Source organism: Chaetodon trifascialis, chromosome 16, assembly GCF_039877785.1.
Source record: "Chaetodon trifascialis isolate fChaTrf1 chromosome 16, fChaTrf1.hap1, whole genome shotgun sequence".
Taxonomy (NCBI): domain Eukaryota; kingdom Metazoa; phylum Chordata; class Actinopteri; order Chaetodontiformes; family Chaetodontidae; genus Chaetodon; species Chaetodon trifascialis.
In genome coordinates, this window is record NC_092071.1 from 17413928 (window position 1) to 17434860 (window position 20933).

Here is a 20933-nt window from a genome sequence, read left to right on the forward strand (position 1 = left end):
TATTGCACTGCACTGACCGATATTTGCTCTCCAGAGTAGGTGAATAAACAGCAGTAACAAACAGACAACCAACAAAGCTACTTTTGAACATATATGAAACAATAATAATAAATCAAAAATAAGATTGTAAGTCAATAACATAAATGATGCTCACACAGTACATAAAAATATCTGTCTGTATTTAAGCAGGGATGTAGCTCTGTGGTTTAAAATGTATTTTAGTGGTTAAAGAAAGGATAACTAACACTGCAATCTAAGTAGCTTCAGGGAAGGCATTCTTTGAGGGATATCTGGTCACCTTTGGTATTTAAACCAGACTTCAGAAAGAGCTGTGCCTGGCGATATAACTCTGTTTTGATAAGATGTTCAAATCTAAGAAATAGCTGTTAGTCTGATCCAACAAAGCCTTTAGAAACATTTGTAAAATCAGGTCACATGAAATGACATAAATTATCTTAATAATCCACTGATCTGTACAGGAGATGATGAATTCATACACGCTTACTCATGAATTAAACTACATTTGTCAAGGATTCTTTTGGTTAATTACAATTGTCCCTTGTTCTACTGAGCTTGGACAAGAACAGAACTAAATATTTACAAATGTTTCCTTTTTTTTGTGATAGTGTGGCACAGGGCACTCAACTAAGCACAGTCTTATAATAAAAAAATCCAATACTCTAAATACTTGATGAAAACATGAATCAATTCAATGAAATATGCAAAACAGACAGGAAATATGTTCATATTTGATGCTGAGAAACATCTTGTGTGGATGACTGCACGAGGATGGACTTGTGTTGTAACTAAGTCGTGACAGAAGCTGGTTATCTAAGGCAATCTGAAGCTCTGAGCTGGCAGAGAAAGGGAATGGCCTCTTTACCAATGCACTCACATAAGCTTGTACCCTGAACTGCAAATTTGGTGATATTAGTACTTTCTGAGAATATTCTGAGCTTATTTTACACTAGTCATGTCAATTCACCTGTGGGCTATAATTATTGTGTGTTTTATGTTTTAACTTAATATTTATTTGACAAAGGGGATCTGTAGGCCGTGATTATCTGTTGTGTCATCTTTGTTTTTGGCAGAAGAGTAGGCAAAGTGAAGAATCAGGTTGGCTGTGGGCTGCATTAAACAGTTCAGAAAGGACTATAAATTGGCACTTTCATTGTCTTTTAAAAGAAAGCCAAAATCTAGTAAAGATGGTAAACATGTCATTACATGACATGGAAAAAAAAAATAAATAAAAAAATAGTCCCCACTTCATCAAATGATGTTTGATAATGAGAAGTAGAAAGTACTTCATTATCTTCTTCTTAGCAAAAGCCTATTTTTTCACTTCAACAAACAGTTAGGTATAACTGTATTAAATCTGAGCAATTTCCAAACAAATGATGGAATCGAGTGTACTCAGCAACTAAAAACATCACGTACTCGACTCTCTAAAGACAAATTTTATACTTACAATAAGGACTGATGGAACTGAAAATTTGACAGACTTTGACTGGCCCTTATGTACAGTCAGGGAATTACACACTTACCTTGATTAAGTTGTGGCTATAATATAATTTTGGCTAGCAGAGGATTTGCCACCACAGTTCTGCGTGCAACAAATTGGTGGCTTACTTCCAAATCAAGCTAATACCTTGACAAATACAGGCTTTGTCCACTTCAGCAAAAACGGTTAACAATTACACAGAATGGAAATATTGCAACATTTATGAGTGACTGAACATAAAAGCTTGGAGATTCACATCCATTTCTTCACAGATAAAACATACATACTGTGCCTGAAAACCATAAAATACCATCTTCAGCCTGTTTGTTGTCCTCTCACCCCCTCCCTGTAGCCAGTGGCATTTGACCACGCAATGAGCGAGCAGTTTACTAAACGCATCACTTAAATCCACACAAACAGTGCTTTTTGGCTTAGCAAATTACATGAATGGAGAGTCATTTTGTTAATCCTCTCATTCATTTTCCACTCAATAAGTGACACACCTTAAAATACAAATTAATTATGTTAAAAGCCCCAAAAAACTGTCTGCCTGTGTTCCTTCACGTGGATAATGAATTACTTTCTTCATTTAAAAAAAAAAAAAAAAAAAAAGCCCTTTAACGTCTGACTCTAATATTAGTTATTATAAGCAAGCTCAAGCAGATTGTTTCAAAGTGTGAAAAGAATGATTGCAAATGCTTCAGCTGCTCCAGCAACAGTCAAAAGAGATTTCAAATCAACGGAACCTACAGGTCAAGTGTTAATACCTTATTTATCTTGCTTTTGAAAGGGAATAGGGTTGATATCCAAAATATGTCTCTACTCTCCTATTTAATCATCCTTGAGCAAGCTCTAACTAATAAGACTGTAGTCCAAATTCTCATAATCACCACAAAAGGTTTTAAATACAGTTCTGCATTTATAATTTTCATTAATTCATCCTCAATCAAAGTCATGTCTTGATTCACAATTCAAACCATAAGATTTTCAATTCTAAGGCTGGGTATTGAGTAAGACACACTGTTACATGTGTCAGATTTACTTTTAATCATCATATCAAAAATGCATTGTAACATAAAGACCAGAAGTATCCCAACAGATTCAAAAACATTTGGACAACCAACACCACAAACACCAAAGGTATTTGGAGTATGACTCCAAAAACATTGAACAGTTTAGAACCATCTCACCCCCTCAGGACACAAGGCAAATATTTTTCAGCATCTTGTCACAACAACTTACAAAATTCTGTCAAAAGAACAACTGCACTGACATGTCAGTACAGAAAGGTGGGATCTCTGCAACACCTGGATGCTTGGAGCATACAGAGGCAGTCAGTCAACTCCTAAGAGAAGTAAAAGAAGGCAAGGGGGGTGATCCTGTGGTTGGACCTTACAACATGATGGTTTCATATTGCACAGGCTGGTTTGAAGAGGCTCCTCCATACCATGTACCCAACAAGATCAATGGGGTCTGGATTCCTACAACAACTTCCAGATGGGATTTACTTCTGGGTCTGGCACAAGCTTGAGGAGGGAATCATAACCGACTGCACCATCATGATCATCCTCTTCACCCTCACCGAGAATAGGTTGGTCAAGGTGGAGTGCCAAGTACGACAAAAACCTGTGTGCTGCAGCCACCAATCAGAGCTTACATGGATCTGACTGCCACACCACCATCAGTCCCTGGCAGCAAAACCACCATCCAAACATTGGCAGAACAGTGAGTCAAAAGCATGGGGTTGGAGGCCGCTCTGTGTTTTTATGGTCACTGCTACCATATGATGTTCCTATTTCAACTGTGGAAGCCCTGGAGAAAAAGCTCATCATCCAAGGAGCTTAAGCAGTGCTGCTCTGTATAGGCACACCAACACAGCTCTCCTTCAATGGATGAAGATTCATGAGGAGACAAACAAGAGAAGCTATGCAGTGCAGGGACTCAAAGGACCCCAAAGTAGCAGTAGCTAGCACTGAAGTGCACACAGGCAGAGAGTGGAGAGCTGCCAGAGAGCAGCAGGTGGCAGAGGCATGGATAAGGAGGACGGCTCTTGTTGGGATGGTGGCAACAGGGCGATCGGGCCTTGACTGCTTTGCAAGCTGCCAGATTGGCAAAGCCGAAGAAAAAGGAGTGACAACATCTCCTCTAGGAAGCGCATGTAGGTGTAGAGCAGGTATAGTTTATTGAGATGGTGGGGCTGAGTTAGCAAGGAGCCTGTACAGGGTGGGAAAACACACTGTAGTCAAAGATCACTTGGTTGGAGTTCTGGCGGGTTGACCTCCACCGCATTAGATTCCTAGTTGAGTCTGTCTATGACACCAAGCCTGGCAAACTTTACAAATTGTTCAAGATTGACTTGCCTCCCTGTCCTGTGTGTGCTCGGAGAGTGTCTCCTCAGTATCTCATCAGTAACTGCAGCATTGGCCAATGGCTGCTGCCACTGGCACAGTGACCAAATGCTCAAGGCAGCTGCAGAAGCAGTCAACAAACCAAACTACAGAGAAGGCTATCAGGTAAAGAGGGCAGAGCCATGGTTTGTTGCTGCTGGGATGCAAGTCAGGACTTGATCAACCCAGGGTGAAGGAAAATCCCCAAGAAACAACACCAATGATGCATCCCAGTGCATCAGAGAGAAGCCATCTTGCAACTTGTCATGCAATATTGTTGCAAAGACTAGCTTTGCAATTACCAATTGGAATTATTTCTTGTGTGAGGGAATCTGTTGTCTATCAAAGCAAGCAAAACATGTCTACATGGCTTAAATGCAGTTAGGTGGGTAAGCTGAATTTAAGTCTGGATAGTTTTCACAAGCAGTTGACTGTTACAGTAAGGTCTGAATTTACTCCATCAGATATTTCCAGGAAAATTGTTAGCCCTAGCACTAACACTGAGATAAAGAGACACAAAATGAGTGCCACCCTTTTGTCATTGGTATTTGTGTAAGGCCCAGATCACAGTAACAGCCTAGGGTAAGGCTAACACACAACTGTCAATAAATTGCTTGATCTTTTGTCTACGGAAGTGCTTGCTATCCAATAGGCAGAGGATGCAGACAGGCAATACAAACAAACAACATGATTGTTTGAGGGGGTTCATGACCCCCTGTGACAACTGATCCCCACCCAACATCCATCAAAAGGGAAATGATGAGGTGTATGTTTGTCTCTACTTTATATGCATTTCTGCACACTCTGACAGAGAGACGTCAGCTGTGGAGCTAGAGTGATTTTCGACTGGCATCCATGGAGAAAATCCTGGTTGGATTCAGAGCTGCCTGGCTTTTCTGATGTGTAAGAGTGCTGGAGACAGGCCTAGAAGGTTTAAGCAGATTAATTAGGGTGTAGCGAAGACTGTGAAGAAATCTCTCTTCCATAGATGCTATATCCACTGACACAGCTTTGCAAAGTCCCTGAAATGTGCACAGTACCACCCGCATCTTGCTGCGACTCTCTCTCTCTCCCACACACACACACACACACACACACACACACACACACACACACACACACACACACACACACACACACACACACACACACACACACACACAGAGTAAACACAAATGGAAGAGACACTTTTGGAGGGCAAAAAGTCTGCCATGCCCCTCTGTCTCACTCGAGGGTTCGTCCAATAATCATATTCCTCCCTCCACTCCCACTGAATGTATTTATCCTTCCTGTTTCCTTCTCACTCTGATTTTGCTTAGAACACATTTCCCCTTGTTAGCACACTTGCAAGGAAAATGCTACTGTGCTAGGGATGATTTTCATTTCCTGTCTCTTCATCAGAACATGGCGTTCATGTAAGCCTGGTTGCCCAAGAAACAACCAATATGAGAAAGAACCAGATGACCCAGGGATTAGCAGCTGTGAAAGTGGTGCAGTTCAAAACTGATGCACATTGCCAAGATTGATGGAGGTTGGTTCTTTGTGTAGCAGAATGGGTGTTGCTCCCGAGATACGGAAAGTGAAAAGGAACCCATCCAAACTCAACCAAAACTTGTTATTCCTTCTACACTTTCTGTGAACACCCAATTATTCCATCTTATCTCACTGCACTGATTGATATTGAAGAAAAGACAAGGGCAGAAAATAGAAACACCCCCCACACATACACACACCACCACCACCACCCTCCCTGAATCCTCATCACCATCATCATTTTCATCATTACATGAAATATGACCGAGAGCATAATCCCACAATGCCGTGCAAATGTCGATGTGAGTTAGCATCAAGAAGACACAAGAGATATGCATGCATCATCTGGCCAGGAGAACATCACTTGTGGGGAGACAGCCAGAGGCCCAAAGGAGGGAAAGCAGGGAGGAGGGGGGAGAGTGAAGAGGAAAGACTGAAACGAAATCGTAGAGGGAGAGAAGTGAAGGGTGCAGAAGAACAGAAGGGAATTGAGAGGGAAGTGAAAACAGAATGAGGTACAATATTAGGGAGGAAAAAAGAATGAAATGAGTGGGACATTCACCACAGCACAGGCAGGGAAATAATACAGAGGCAATCAGAGAAAATGGAGGCATAATATCCCAGTGCTGCATAATCTCCACAGATTCAAGCATAATGCATAATCTCCACAGGTTCAACAATACACCATGTGCCCTAATTCTGAGCCAATTACAAAGTGTGTGCCGTTTGGTTGGTTCGCATGGACATGGGTGTGGATTTGACAAGAAGGAGCTTGACTATGGGAGTGAATTTAGCATTTCTGTGTGTGTGTGTGTGTGTGTGTGTGTGTGTGTGTGTGTGTGTGTGTGTGTGTGTGTGCTTGTTGGGTGTCTTCTGAAGGGTGCAGACAGCTGGGGTACCCATGCACGCAGCATCCCTGAGCTTTTGCCTTCTATATACTCTAATGCCCTTCAATGACCAGATTAAAGCCCAAATGACAAACGCACAAGGCTGGTAACATCTGTTCTGGAACACACTGTCCATCCCTCCCCATGCTGAGCTCTGTTGGTCACTCCTCAGTCCCAGTCCCCATGCGGACAACATCTGCAGCAATGGACTAGTGCACATTAACTACTGGAGCATGAGACCAAGCTAACCCACTAACCATGAGAGCATCAACCTTTACACAGGAGCACAAGAGCTTTATAAAACAGCTTTCCACACTTTTTGTCTTCTGTTTTGAATTAAATGGATGTTACCTGTATTTCTTTCACAAAAGCCGGGTTCAATAACAGTGATTCATTCTCAAGTGCAGAGTTTACATCTTGCTGCTATGGTTTTCCTCATGATGCACATGAATTAAGTCTCGGAATCGGTGTTGTCTTGTGCCACCTTTCCCTCCCCTGTACTCAGCCTGTGGTATAAAGGGTTATTGCAAGCAAAAGGTAAAGAGAGGGAAAAGCAATGTGTTGTGGCTCCAATCCACAAAATGCTGCTATTGTGCAACATCCACTTAGCCTTGTTGTGTCTGTTTCACATTTACACTCAACTCAGCCAACGATAACCCTTTTTTGCTACCATACACAGCAGCCAAACACTGGTTGTGAACGAAAGAACATTTCTCAAAAGCATGAGTTTTGAGGAAAAGAAATGTTTCACTTCTACAACAAATGTAATTACACAGCATGCCATCCGCCATTGTGAACCAGTGTAAAGTGTCTGTAAGGATGATGTTAAACCAGTATAGACTCTGTAGCTCTCCGACATGTGCTTCCTATCACATTTAATTCAGATAAGAGATTTTACAGCTGCAGTGTGGTACTTAAGAGCCCTCACAGCAAACAGTAAAAGGAGCATGGAGTGCACAAAATTCCATGAGGTGGGAGGCATCAGATCCAATCTTAACAAAAAATAAATAAATAAATCACAGATTACCATGTCTCTGTGTTAGGGAAATTAAGGACTTATGAAATGCTGTTTTGAATGTTGGAGATGAGGCAGTAAAAGCAGGACTATGTAAGTGAATGAAAGATCAAAACAGTTTATTTGGCATAAACGACAGAAAGTAAATCATAGTGAGGTGCAGGATGCTTAGCATCTGTTTCATTACCAGATAAACCACTTAGACACTTAGTTTACTAGCTTTGAATCTGACATCCAGTTCACCCCTCTGCCCTCCCAACACCATCAGTAACTATTGCTTGCTTGACACAAACAGACACATGTCAGATGGGATGGGATCTTATTTGCTGCCTTGTTGCAATTACCTCCTGTACAACAGTGGAGAATGAATTGACACACACTGGGGTGCAGCACTCTGAAGATCTGCCGGTATAAGAGGCAGTGACAGGCCATAGAAGTGCGCTCACTTTGTCTTGTATAGAGCATTCATTTCTGAAATAACCTAACCCAGGTAAAAAGCATGAGGAAACAGACGCTTGAGTGTGTGGGATTGGGGGTTGGATAAAAGAAAGATACTACGCTCAGTGGATTTCATGAATTAATCAAGCTTCTGGATATTCCCTTTTCTTTTTACTCACTGAGGTGTACGGTGGGGAAGTCTGATGTCATCTCACTGCTGCCCTGGCCCTGGCACTCTCCACTTCTTGTGAATCACGAGATACAATGGATGGAGTTGTTGACGATTTCTGGGCAAACTGATGTGATGGAGGTGAATGAACGGGCAAACGGAAGTCTGGAATTTGACACTTAGCAGTTGTAACAGCACTTTGGCCTAGATTGGTGGAATGTTGGCTTGGCTACATGAATAATAAACCAACTGCAGAGCCCCTCTGGCTGGCTGGTGATGTTCTTCACTCTCATCACACCAGCCAGACCTGAGACCACTGAGGGGAGTGGATAAGCTTATTCAAATTAGTGGCAGTACACCATGAAAATACAAGACACGTTTTAACACAATGACTAGCTTCCAGTCTGGCTTAATATAATGTGGTATAATCTTTATTCTTCACTGGTATACGTTGCTACTGCTTGTGAATGAGTCACCGGATGTCTTCTTTTTTCATGTGTAACAAATGTGCTTCAAGATGCCATCTCACCCACATACCAAGACGAGTTTTTTGCAGAGATTGCACATCAATCACTGTGCAGCAACAATTATGAACTATTATCATTTTCCTGAAAGACACATGACTTAGCTTTGTCACACTCAGACACGGTTGGATGTAGCTTTCAGGAAACAGAGGGCTACACCCAGCTGCAGCTTCCATGGATGACAGCAGCAATAAGTTACAGCTGTATCTGTAACACTGTGAAGGCCTCATTCAAGGTCTGCTAATGGAGTAGCTTAAGGCAGCGCCAACTCATCTAAAAGGAGATGTATAGCCATATTTTAAATTCAAATGTTGAAACACGACTGCATTAAATTATAGCAAATAATGTACCGTGTGCAGCATCACAATATACTACCTTGAAAGGTAGACAGTGGGGAGTAATGAATCATTTTGTAATCCATCATATTGAAAATGGATTGTGTGGTATGGTCTTTGCCAAGTCCCAGCCCAATCATGTACAACCAAAATAAAAATTATCAAATGGCTCTGTGTGTATAGCATGGGTGAATATACATACGGTATATCTGGAAATATCTGGGATAATTATTAACACACAGTATTCTCTTAGACAAGTGCAACTTAAGCATTGAAACTCAAGGCTTCTATGACATTATACATATTTTTCTCACTGTACAAGAAGCAGTGCCTGTCAGATGGGGACGGAGAAGTTGGAAGCTACATCATTCCATTCCTGTTTTGTTGGAGGATTTTTAATTCGTAGGCAGACCACCTCAAGCAGATGTGAGTATTTGGTTTATTCATAACAGGGATCCTCAGTCATGGGCTGTAACAGGTGCAGGGGAGCAGCTTGGCCCAATATGATCTTTACTAGAGTTTTGCCAGTGACTTCTTAAGCACAATCACTGTCACACAGCGTCAAGGATGATGGCGACTGCTGCTGTCATTATACTTAACTTTACAGTGAATGCAGCCTAGTCCAGCCATTCATTTTGGAACTGGTACTGTCAAGCTGCACTAATTCACTCAATTTTTTCGAAAACCTTTTAATCACGATACAGATTTAATTATGTCTTTTATTTTGAAGGAATTCCAACAATAGCTCTAAACTCAATGGTACATTTGATAAAACAGCAGTTAAATCATTTATATGAGGACAAATGAAACCAGTTGAGCACAACATTGAGCCAAATGAAATAATTTAATCCTTTTTATGGAAATGTGTAAATTAAATTCTCCTTGTTTTGAGGTCATGGTTAGTGATGCTGTTGTACTGAGCTACATTATACTGAGAGGTGATTCTAATTTTCACACACGAGGGGGGCACAATATTAGAAACATCTCTCAATACAATCTCTAAGCCTGTAATGACAACTGACCATGACCTCATTGATGAAACATATGATTTAATTGACACCTTTATGACAATGTTCACAAAATTATAGACGTGAAAGGTTAACTTTCTGGCAGAGCAGTTATATTGGATTGCATTTATTAGGTGTACCTAACAAAGTGGCTACCCAGTGCATAAACCCATTTGGAAGACACACATGAAACTTGGGTTGAATGTATTAAAATAAGCCTAATTGACTGAAAAAAGTAACATGTTGTATTGTATCTTGAATTTACACACAGCTTACAAGAGCTGCTTCTTAAGAGAATTAGAAAGCTACAACAAGCTTCAACTCAGTAAATCCAGTTAGTATGTTTCCTCACACCAGGCATATGTTTCTTCCAACCAACTGTAAGAAAGTGCACCAGAGCTCTTAAAGGTGTTTGCATGGTCCAATTAACACCAGATGCTAGCCCTTAGCTAACTTACCGAACCTCATAATGCACAGACCTCCAAGGAGTGAGCATGGTCCAGTTAGCACCAGATGCTAGCCCCTTATCTCACTGTCTTCAGCCAAAAAATATGCATAAATTAGTTCCACTTGCCTGGTCTGGCCACCTCTATATTTTCACTGTATTAAACATCAGACCACCAAAAACAGATGAAAATAAATCTCCTATGTGTTTTCAAAGCTGTAATTATTATTATCTTATTATTGTCTTTCACTGATACAAAAACCAAAAAGAAAACTATTACAAAGGTAGTGTGGCCATTTCATCAGCCACATTAAAGGCAAATATGCTTCTATAATCAACCACTGCACAAGACAGCAACTACAGCATGTATTGTATGCACAAAATGCAAATAGTCCTTTGAGAACACAGATGGCAATCGACTGTACATTATCATTATACACACATCTGACCTCCTGTGTAACCTCATTGAAAGCAACAATCCATTGTCCTCAAACAGGCAACTCCAGCCTCCCTAAAATGTTCCCCATCATTGCAGGCAGAGTTGCATATGAATCACACCTGCAGCAAAAAGCTTGCAGCCGTTATCTACCATGATTCAGCCCAATACGCTACATTATAGAAGGATTAAAGCTATATAGAACATGTTAACTGGCAAAAACTGCTGGCCATTTCACTGAAATTTGTCAATTAGTTTTAGAGCATTTAAGAATTTTGTGTGTTTTGTGTGCCTCTGAAGGAATGAACTCTGAACTGAGTTGGAAAAAGTTGAACTCTGACCAGACGAATGCTCTGGGGCTCTGCAGCTATGTCTCTGCTGTCCAATCATAAGAGCTCAGGGGCTGTATTTCCACACAGCAATGTCAAAAACAGAAATTACCTAGTCGTCCTTATTACTGACTGCCCAGAGCAACAGTATCTGATTAAATGGACACAATTTGCCACAACATCAACAACAAACATCAAGCTTGGACTAACATTAGTGGAGCACTTTTTCAGAATGGTCAGATTTGTGTTTCAGTTACTGCAATGTTTTTGATTGCCTTAACGTAGCTGCTGTAAACAGTTATGTGCAGCTTGCTGGTGGTGATAGCTGATTATGTGCTGCCTAACTACAGCAAGATGGCCCCACTGCAAAAAATACCTCATGGGGGATATATATAGTATGTCTCACTTTTTCCAGTGTGATCACCTCCTATAGCTTTTAAAGAATTTTGCTTATGTAGTGCAGGAATACAATATTACCAAAGATGGAAGATATGCTTTATGTCTCCTGAGTGGGTGCGATATGTTACCGATGGACTTTGCTGGTCCATGTTGAAACAATACAGCATTAGATAGATAGAGTACAAATTTAATGTTTGCGCCTTATTTTGCAGCTCGCTTAAGCTTGCTCCTTCTCTGGATCAGGTGACAATTTGTTGTTGAGACGGACAGATCCTGCAAGAATGTGACAGGTCTCAAACCATTTCAGTGTCAGAATGTTTGAAAAATATGTGGTTTATGAAAAATGGGTCCAACATTTATCTCAGTCACTGAGGGGTGAAAGATTCAGCCATAGTCTGGGCCATTGTTCACCTCTCCCATTGGAGTGAATAGACCCCAAGTCTCCTGAAGGGGCAGGATGGTGGTGACATCCACATGACACAGGAACAGGAAATTATTCTCAAGTGCGCCATCGTGTTCCTGAACTGCCTCTGGCTTTACACATCTTAATTGTGTCTGTGCTTGAATGACATCATTCAAAGAATAGGAAATGATAATATTCATCCCATTGCACCTTCCAATTGTACACACACAGTGCAGTATATGCTTCCCCAAATCATGAAGGTAGAAGCTTCATCAATGTGTACTTGAAGTTCTTGCAACCTTGAAGTTCTTGCAACCAATTTGCAACCAATTTGTATATCACATCATTTCATAATATGAAGATGAGTGCTAATGGTGATAATGACAAAAAAAATAATGAGATCACAAACTTGTCCTCAACACCTCGACGGCTGAGAAAGATCAGTTCTAATCAGCTGAATTCACAAAAAATTCAGTACTCTGTACCGGCTTAACAGAAGTAAGGCAGAGGAAGGCAAACAGGGGATAAGTACACAGGAGGGCTGTTGGACTGGCAACAGATGGTGCAATGTGGCCAACCTATCTACTCACAGAAAACATTGACAATCTGCCTGGGAACACACAGGGCTGGCTGGCAGGCACCAAGTTTGGATGTTGTCAATGGGTAAGAGTGAAATGCATGATTAATGGCAACTTGCCACTTTCCAAAACACCAGAGAATGCCTCCCGGTAGAAATCCTACTGAACCTTACTGTAAGTGGTGTACTACATTTTCAGATTCCCACCACTAGCACTAACTGGGAGCTGCATAATATTAATGGCTGACCACAACCTGATTTCTAGTATCATAACAGAGATACCACCCAGAATGCAGAGCAGGATCTACTGGATGCTTGACCAAACACAAAGGTTTTCGAATCCACTACCCACGTGGTGTACGCCAGCTGTAAAACACAAATATGGAGGTGGGGATAAACAATTCTTTCTATGTAATGCACTTTGGTGGAGAACACTGTTTCAAGCCTGCAGAAAGCATGGCTTTGACTCTCAAACTAAGTTGTTTACTGCATACTCTTCAGTGCAGAGTGGCTCAAAATTAGACAATTTTCTGGCAACCTTTATGGCCTCAATTGAATAATGATAATAATAAGAATAAATTCATATAGGGCAGCACGGTGGAGCAGCAGGTAGTGCGCGTGCCTCACAGCAAGAAGGTCGCTGGTTCGATCCCCGGGTCAGGCAGGGCCTTTCTGTGTGAAGCTTGCCTGTTCTTCCCGTGCATGCGTGGGTTCTCTCCAGGCACTCCAGCTTCCTAGCCATGTTTACATTTTCAGCCACGCTAGCAGCATGGTTCATACATCTAGTGCCGTCATGAGGTCAGCATTTTAATTTGTCTAATACTTTGGTTTATATGCAAGTACCTGCAAAACTAATGACATTCCCCATCTGCCACAGCTGTATGGTCAGTGCTAAGCAACAATTTTTGGTAGCTAGCTTCTGCCATCCCAACACGAATGTCTGCCTAATGTACGCTGGGTAAGCCTGCATCTCAAAATTGCATACCTTCCGTTTTGTGACAAAATTTGTGACAATTTTCAAGCTACATTTAATTTATTACACGCTCTTTTTTACAGATCTTGGCTCAGAGTACACGACTGCACATCAAAAAAAGAATCTGAAGCGTTAATTCTACACAAAATTGAAATAAATATTCAGTGGGTTTAATCTCTCATCAAAATAATTACGACAATGCACTTAAAAACACAAATCCAAACACTGATTTATTAAGCATTGTGGCTGCTTGGGCTGTTGGCCGCCTGCAACTAGGGGGATTTAACTGATGATTGTCTGGCTCAGTAACTATACTTCTAATTCACTTAGCACAGTTAAACGGAGGGGGACTCATCTTGCTCTTGAGTTTTGTACTAATGATCACCCTGGCATCCACCGCCCCTCCACCCACACCTCCCTTCAACACATCACTGTTTACGTCTTTCTGTCCTCTCTTAATAGTTTGAGGGAGCTGTTCTAATTCCATCAACAGCCACTCACTCTGATGATTAGTGCCAGTCCACTGGTGGCCTGGAGGTCGCACAGTTGTTTGTTGACGTTGCTCTGAAGTAGTGCTCAGCTGCAGCGTCTGAATAAACAAACTGGAGATGTGAAAAGCTGGCTCGGTGGTTGGCCGTGTGCGATTGTACACATTGACAGCAGGTGACTGTTGATTATTAAAATTACATACTTGGATGTGAGAAACAAGTGACACGCTGCAACAGTAAGAGAAACACGAGTCTTATTTATCAAGCAAAAATACAAGACCTTCTAATAATAAACAGACATGGCCTCATTTCTCTGTGAAATGGCTGATGTTATCATCTGTGTCAAATATGCAGCCAACAAGACTGTGCAGGAAATAGAATTTCAACAAGGGTGAAAATACTCCAGATTTGTGCCCAGTGATGGTCGATCAGCTTATACTTGTTCCCTGACTGGCCTTGGATCAAATTTGCTTCTCTTCAGGGTTTTCCGTTTGGCTTTCTTATTTCCAGTCCAAGAAAATCATTTTCAGCTAATGCAAGCTATGTATGCGTTGTAGTGTAACAATGCAGTAGTGTTAGTGTAGTGTAAGCCACTTCCCATGCAAATTCACCATCCTATAAAAAACCATCAACATTTTAGCAAGGATGAAGTTACCATGCAGATGGAATAAAAACATGTTAATACTGTCTTAATGGACATCACAACTGTACTGAAGTGAGCCTGAAGGGAACAAATGTGTTAGTAGGTAATAAAGTAAATGAGAGGAAATAAATACATGGTGAGGAAAGCATAAGTATTTTCAGTTTAAACAGGAGAAAAACAATATGATTTTCCTAGTGTACTAATGCTTCTTTGTCATGATCTGTATTTTGCAACATGTATGGAAAAATAAGTATGTAGAAATAAGTAAGGCTTGGTTAATTTATATGAATGCCAGACTTAATATTATGAAGCATGCCATGTGTATTTACCAAGCTGCCATCTGTAGATTTGTCTGACATATCTACATAATTTACATATTTTAAGCTTTGCTGCCATCTTAAACAGCTGAAATGTTTTGCATCACATGGACTGAATAATGCTCCTTCAAATTTCAGTCACACTGCAGCTCATAAAATGCACGACGAACCACCAAAATTGAGTTTGTACAGCACAAATGCACCCGAGGGAGCAGCACCCCTCTAGTTAGGCACATTTTCTAAGCCACTGGTCGAGATACAATACTAAAACCCCATTAGAAAATTTGAGGATGTGTGTGGACTCTAAGGAAACAGACCATTTTGAGCTAGGCTCACTGTCAGTGCATCCCCACTTGCTCCCACCCGCAGCATTGCATGACAACTTTGGCTGCAGCAATACTGGCAGGATCCCGCAGCCCCTAAAGGAGTCATGCGATTATGCATCCCTGTAGCCATGATATTCTGAAATTACACAAAGAAGACTAGAGGCTGCCTTGGTGTACTGTCTTTTATGTAAGAGATGTTCCAGAAAAAACAACCTATTGACACTGTCTGCACAAGAGAATGCAACATAGAGCAAAATGGGTTAGTGTCTGTTGTTTCAACTGGCAAACAAGACTTTATTTGTAGGTAATGTTGTAAGTAAGATGTCTGGATGTAGCTTCTTCTACTGGATAGTGAACATCAGAAATATGTGGGGTTAGGCAGAAAAACAATGCAAAGAGGAGGATTGAAATAACTAATCTGTGAAGCCCACACAGTCATTATGCTGCCATCCAACTTTAAATGAGACCTGACAATAAGGAAACTGAGAATCCTGCAGTAGTGAAATAGCAGATACTTGATATTGACACTAATACACATTGGGATTGAAAGTATTTTGGCCCTGTGGTTGATCTGCACAATCATAAAGCAGCCAAAGAAGAGACTTACTTAAGTATGAAATGCACTCCACTGTGCAAACACTGATCACTGAGGATGTCCCCATAACCTCATATGTTATTGCCTGCATACATATTGCCATATGCATACAAATTCATGAAGAGACATAAACAAGGCTTCAAGAATGACCCAATATTCAACAACAAATCATTCAAGACTGTCAAGAAACATTTAAGCTGCTCTGGAGTGAAAGGAAAACATATGCCATATCTAATTCTCAATATTTAGATTTAGCTGCTCTATGTTTGGTACCTGATATTTGCAACAATACATGGTGTTTGCTATTCTACCCTCCATATGTGTCGTACATAAGTAGCGTACCTCTCTTCCAACAACAGAAAAAAACAATTTGTAAATAATAATTGCAGCTCCTACACTTACAATGCATGTGACAATTAACTCAGAAAATTAATTCAGAATGCCTCTTTCAGAGAACAGGGCTGCGGAGAACGAATAAATCCCCACAAAATCACTCTGACACAGTCATTATGTTCATAAAGTCGGCCTCCATCCAGTCAAGGGAATCAGTGGAGCATCTATAACATTTGTCTCTTGACACTATAACGACAGTTTTGGGTCTCCGGGTTCTTTATGAGAAAGAATTATTCACTATCGTCAAATACAACTGTTCTGTTCAAGATGTGCAATGTAAATGTGATGAACAGTGTAAATTCTGATTACAATGAGACAGGGATGCTGTTAGCTTGAGCACTAGATCGTGATCAACTAGAAAATCAAACACCACAATGTCTCATTTTATCTATAAAAGCCAATCCGGTATCCTGGAATAGGATGCACACACAATACCCAGCATCTCCTTAAGCATTAGTATTTCCAGGACAGTTCACCACTATTGATGAACTGACGTGGAAGAGAGAAAGACGTGGAAACAGCACCAGTAAAAGAGGACAATAGAAATACAAGTCTAATGTGGAAAAGGCAATAAGACAAAGAGAGGATGTGGTGCACAAAAACACACTAATATCTCTGATGATGTCTCCACAGAGTTGCTATTAGGCTCAGGGCTCTTGTTTTTCTTTTTTTTTCTCTCTCTATTCCATGATTTCCCCTTAAATCCAAATAGAGTTGGGTGACAAATCAGCACGTAGCAGCAACACTGTAAAGACCATAATTCTGATGGGGAGAGTCTCCTCAAAATCTTATTACAGCAAACAGTATACACCATAGTCAAGTCATTATGTCCCATTTTATGATTCAAAACAGGACAAAGATTCCACTAATGGGCATGTATATAGAAATGTTTGGGTGGGTAAATGTTTTGTGAATTTACAGTCAAATTGCAATACACTGTTTGTCTGGTTTTGCCTATTTCTTGCTAGTGTAGCACATCTGTATGAGAGTGAGAAACAGAGAGCAGGAGAGACAGTGTGGGTGTTTGTGTGTGCATGCATGTATATCTGTGTGTGCGTCCGAGCGTGTGTGCATCTTGTTCATGGCAAGAAATCAGCTCAGTTTAGCACATAATGGAAATGTGAATAGCCCAGAGCGCCTCTCTCCCACACAGGGAGAGAACTGGCTGGGAGCATGCTACATCTTTCCAAATCCAAACAGTGAAAGGGAGTTAGCTAGGTTAAAATCCTGCCCCCTTTTCTCTCCCTCCCTGGAGCGATTCACAGCTCTGCCCATACATTACTCAAACAGGTCATCCAAACAGGTCTCACTAGCAGTCTGAAAACATATTCACACGCATATGCACACACATGCTATGCACACGGCTAGGCATACGCACACACACACTTGTAGGTTCAGTGGATAGGTGATGTTGCTCATATTATGACAGATGACATCGTATATATGGATCCCTTAGCACAACAGCCCAGAAATGTTATGCTTAATTTAACATAAACTCTACCTTTTTCAGATTCAACATTAACACACTTTCACGTGTGCGTATACCACATAAAGGTTACCAACCTCAATACATAACTGCATAATAATTTTTCCATTTTTGTGTCATGCAACACTGAGATTCCTTTGACCAGGGAACTACATTTATATCCACAGGGGCATAATAAAAACTTAGACTTACAGGCTACTTCTAGAGATGCATTCCGGCTTACGGCCTCTCCCAGATAGTTTCGGGCTACGCACACGTAGCTGCCGTCGTCGGGCTTGCTCCGTCGTCCGTGGACGATGCGCAGGAAGAAGAGGGACCCACTGGGCAGCAGCATGCGGTGGGAGCGGGGGTTGTCACGGTCCGTCTCAACGCGCTCCCCATCTTTGTACCATTCCACTGTGGGGGTTGGACGGCCCTCTGCCTTACAGTTGAGAGTGGCTGGTTCCCCTTTGGACACAATGAGGTCAGAGGGGTGCTCCACAATGCGGGGAGGGAAGTCTTCCTGGCGGAGACGAGACCCTAGAGGGAAACAAGCGAGTCAAGAAGTCCCATTAAAGAAATAGCCATAATATTTACATGCATAAATAATGCATTTCAATTTTGCTGCAGCAGCAACAGCAGAATGTTTTGGGGTAAATGCAATAAACTATAAAGGTAGCATGAACATAAACTTGGTAAACAGAATATCAAAGTGCAGCGAAAAAAGAGCAAAGCAGCACCCACTCATCACTAAAATAAAACCAGAAAATGACAGGGTGTTGTTGATTACCATTCCACTTTTCATTAAAACAAGATGACACACAGAAAACACCAAGTCAAATCCCTGAAAGGAAAACAAACTATGCAGTTGTAATGTTTCCACTGCCTTTTTAAAACAGTTAACCATAGATATACACACATTTGTAAATGTGATTGGTAGAACAAAACTAGAATACACTAATTTCATTAGGGTCCTTGAAAGGAAAGTTGATTAGTGTCAGGTTCTTACTGGCTGCACTATGTGCTGTGTTACTACACTCAGACTCACATATTTACTTCCACAGACAGGAGCTGAGGAGTCATTACATCTCATTAGCTTTTTCATTAACACGTTCCATCAAACACTACCATCATCAAACATGCTGTCTCAGTGGGTGCAGAACAGCGACTGATACATTGGGCTTTTCACTTTGTACTGTAATGGTGCGGGTATGCAAAGTTTACCATTCTTTTACCTCCTTAAAGGCTACATTATTATGTTAATATGCATAATATTTAGATTTTAACAAGAGTAGGCCTCTATAATAGACAGTCCTCAGCAAATGTCAAGAGAATGTGTTTCTGTCTATCTGGATAAGAGTAATGTCATAATTTGTGTAGCTACAACCCGGCTTAGAGCTGTAGCTCTGTTCACTCTTTCCATTGATTTGGCCATGTGAACACCTTCAATGCCTTTTCTTAAATCTTTCCTCTAAATGTCACAGAGGAATGACCCAAATGTAGTGCCACTGTGTTTGTTTACAGACATGACACCTTCACAGCTCTCATCTGTTTTCATGGTGCATGAGCACATTATAATATCTGTGTTAAAACGTCTCCCTTTTCTGTTCTGTGCATGCAAACAAACCCGGAGTGTAATTTTGGAGTTGCTAAAACAGACTTTTTGGACCATCACAAGGCAAAGAAATAAATAAGATATAAATAAATGAAAATGATGTTTCACAGGGTTTTGTCTTTTTGCCTCTGATGGTGACAAATCATACAAATTGCAAAGGCAACCATGATGATTGGCTGCTACACAGCAACCAAAATAAAGCTACAAATCTGAGTAAAATTGATGTGACAGTTTATGTTAAGAGGTTTGTTGACAAAAAGCATTCCATTAGCTGGCGCCAACACACCAGACCATGGGGATATATTATATTTTTAACATGTTTTTAAAACCCTATACATATGTCTCTCGGTTGAGCAACATTTATGTGGATCCACAATGACACACAAATGAACACACAGTCTGTGAAATACTGACTTCTTCTAATTGGTTGTCCCATTACTGAGTCTCCGCTGTGGCTAATGCAGAGTTTGAGACTTGTGGTGTCAGACAACAGAATTGAAATTAGATGATTTAAATTGTGGGTGGCTCAGTGCCTCAGCGGTTGGTACTGTCATCTAACAGCAAGAAGGTCCAGCGGGGTCCTGTCAGCCTGTTAGCTCTGGACTGGCAACCCATCCAGGGGGTTTGTCTGCTTTCTGCTCCATGCATGCTACAGCACCCCATGACCCTGAATATGAATAAGTGGGGATAGAAAATGAATAGATGATGGATATTTTGATTTTCTATGCGAGTCCTTGAATAAATGTTGGCATTTAAACAGCTGAATGGTCCTGTATTATTACCTGTGCAGGTTATAAATGAAATGATAATTTGACTGCAGTCTTAAAATGAAGGTTCTTGGTAAAGACACATTGAGAATAGCATTTTGGTCTTAAGCATAAAGCTTTGTGTCTTTTTTTTTTTTTTTTGTCTTTGGCAATGAGTCTGTTTATAGGGATCTATCCATGGTGCTGAAGCCAGAGCTCAAGGTCTTGCAGAAAAAGCTGGTCAGGAACATGTCAGTGCTTGTAAGTAGGACCACTCTAATAAGTTACTTGGAGGTGACATATGTTTACCAGCAGAGTTCAGAGGACTCAGTTCAGGCTTAAAACCAAAACATTCCTTTGACAAACACAGAGCACCTGACTTTCAGATTCATTCTGTCATTTGAGAATTAAAGTTTGAGACGTCACAACCACAAAGTCAGTCCAAGTCCTGCAAAGTCAAAATCAATAGTATTGATAGAAGACTTAGGATTGATACAAACAGTCGACATGGGCACACTATCCATGTTATATAAACTGTATTGTGCACAGACTGCAAAGTCTCAGCATTATCTCTTTAATAAATCACAGATTACCTACAGTATTGCCAAGGGCAGGTCAGTCAGACAGCATCTATTGACATTATGTATGTCTCTTTCGTACAGATGTTTGAATTGTGAGTAAAAAAAGGCTGACATGTTCACAGAGTTACCTGTTTATACATATATCTGCAGAATTGATTGGAAGCCAGCACAACAGCCCTGCAATGAATTCTGTTTTTGTGAAGCATGTAATGTTTGTCGAGACTGTGCTGGATGGATGTTGAACAGGCTGGAAAAAACACCTTTCAGCAGCAGTCTAATGCAAACTACAGCGTCCAGAGCGACCTTAGAGTTAAATCAACAGCTTCCTGAAATTATGTCTTACGAAAACAGATCACTATAAGCTTCACGGAGATAGTGGGGGCTTCACTGCATTGCTTTACTTTGG

General features: G+C 40.9%; 1 protein-coding gene across 2 annotated transcripts in view; it reads right to left on the bottom strand.

The window, feature by feature from the left end:
- Window positions 1-20933, bottom strand: part of LOC139344508 (roundabout homolog 2-like) — a 76202-nt gene that overhangs the window by 53696 nt on the left and 1573 nt on the right. For both annotated transcript variants that reach the window (XM_070982756.1, XM_070982754.1), the window contains exon 2: window positions 17799-18125. In XM_070982756.1, coding sequence (XP_070838857.1) covers window positions 17799-18125 — 327 coding nt within the window. The remainder of the gene's footprint in view (window positions 1-17798; window positions 18126-20933) is intronic.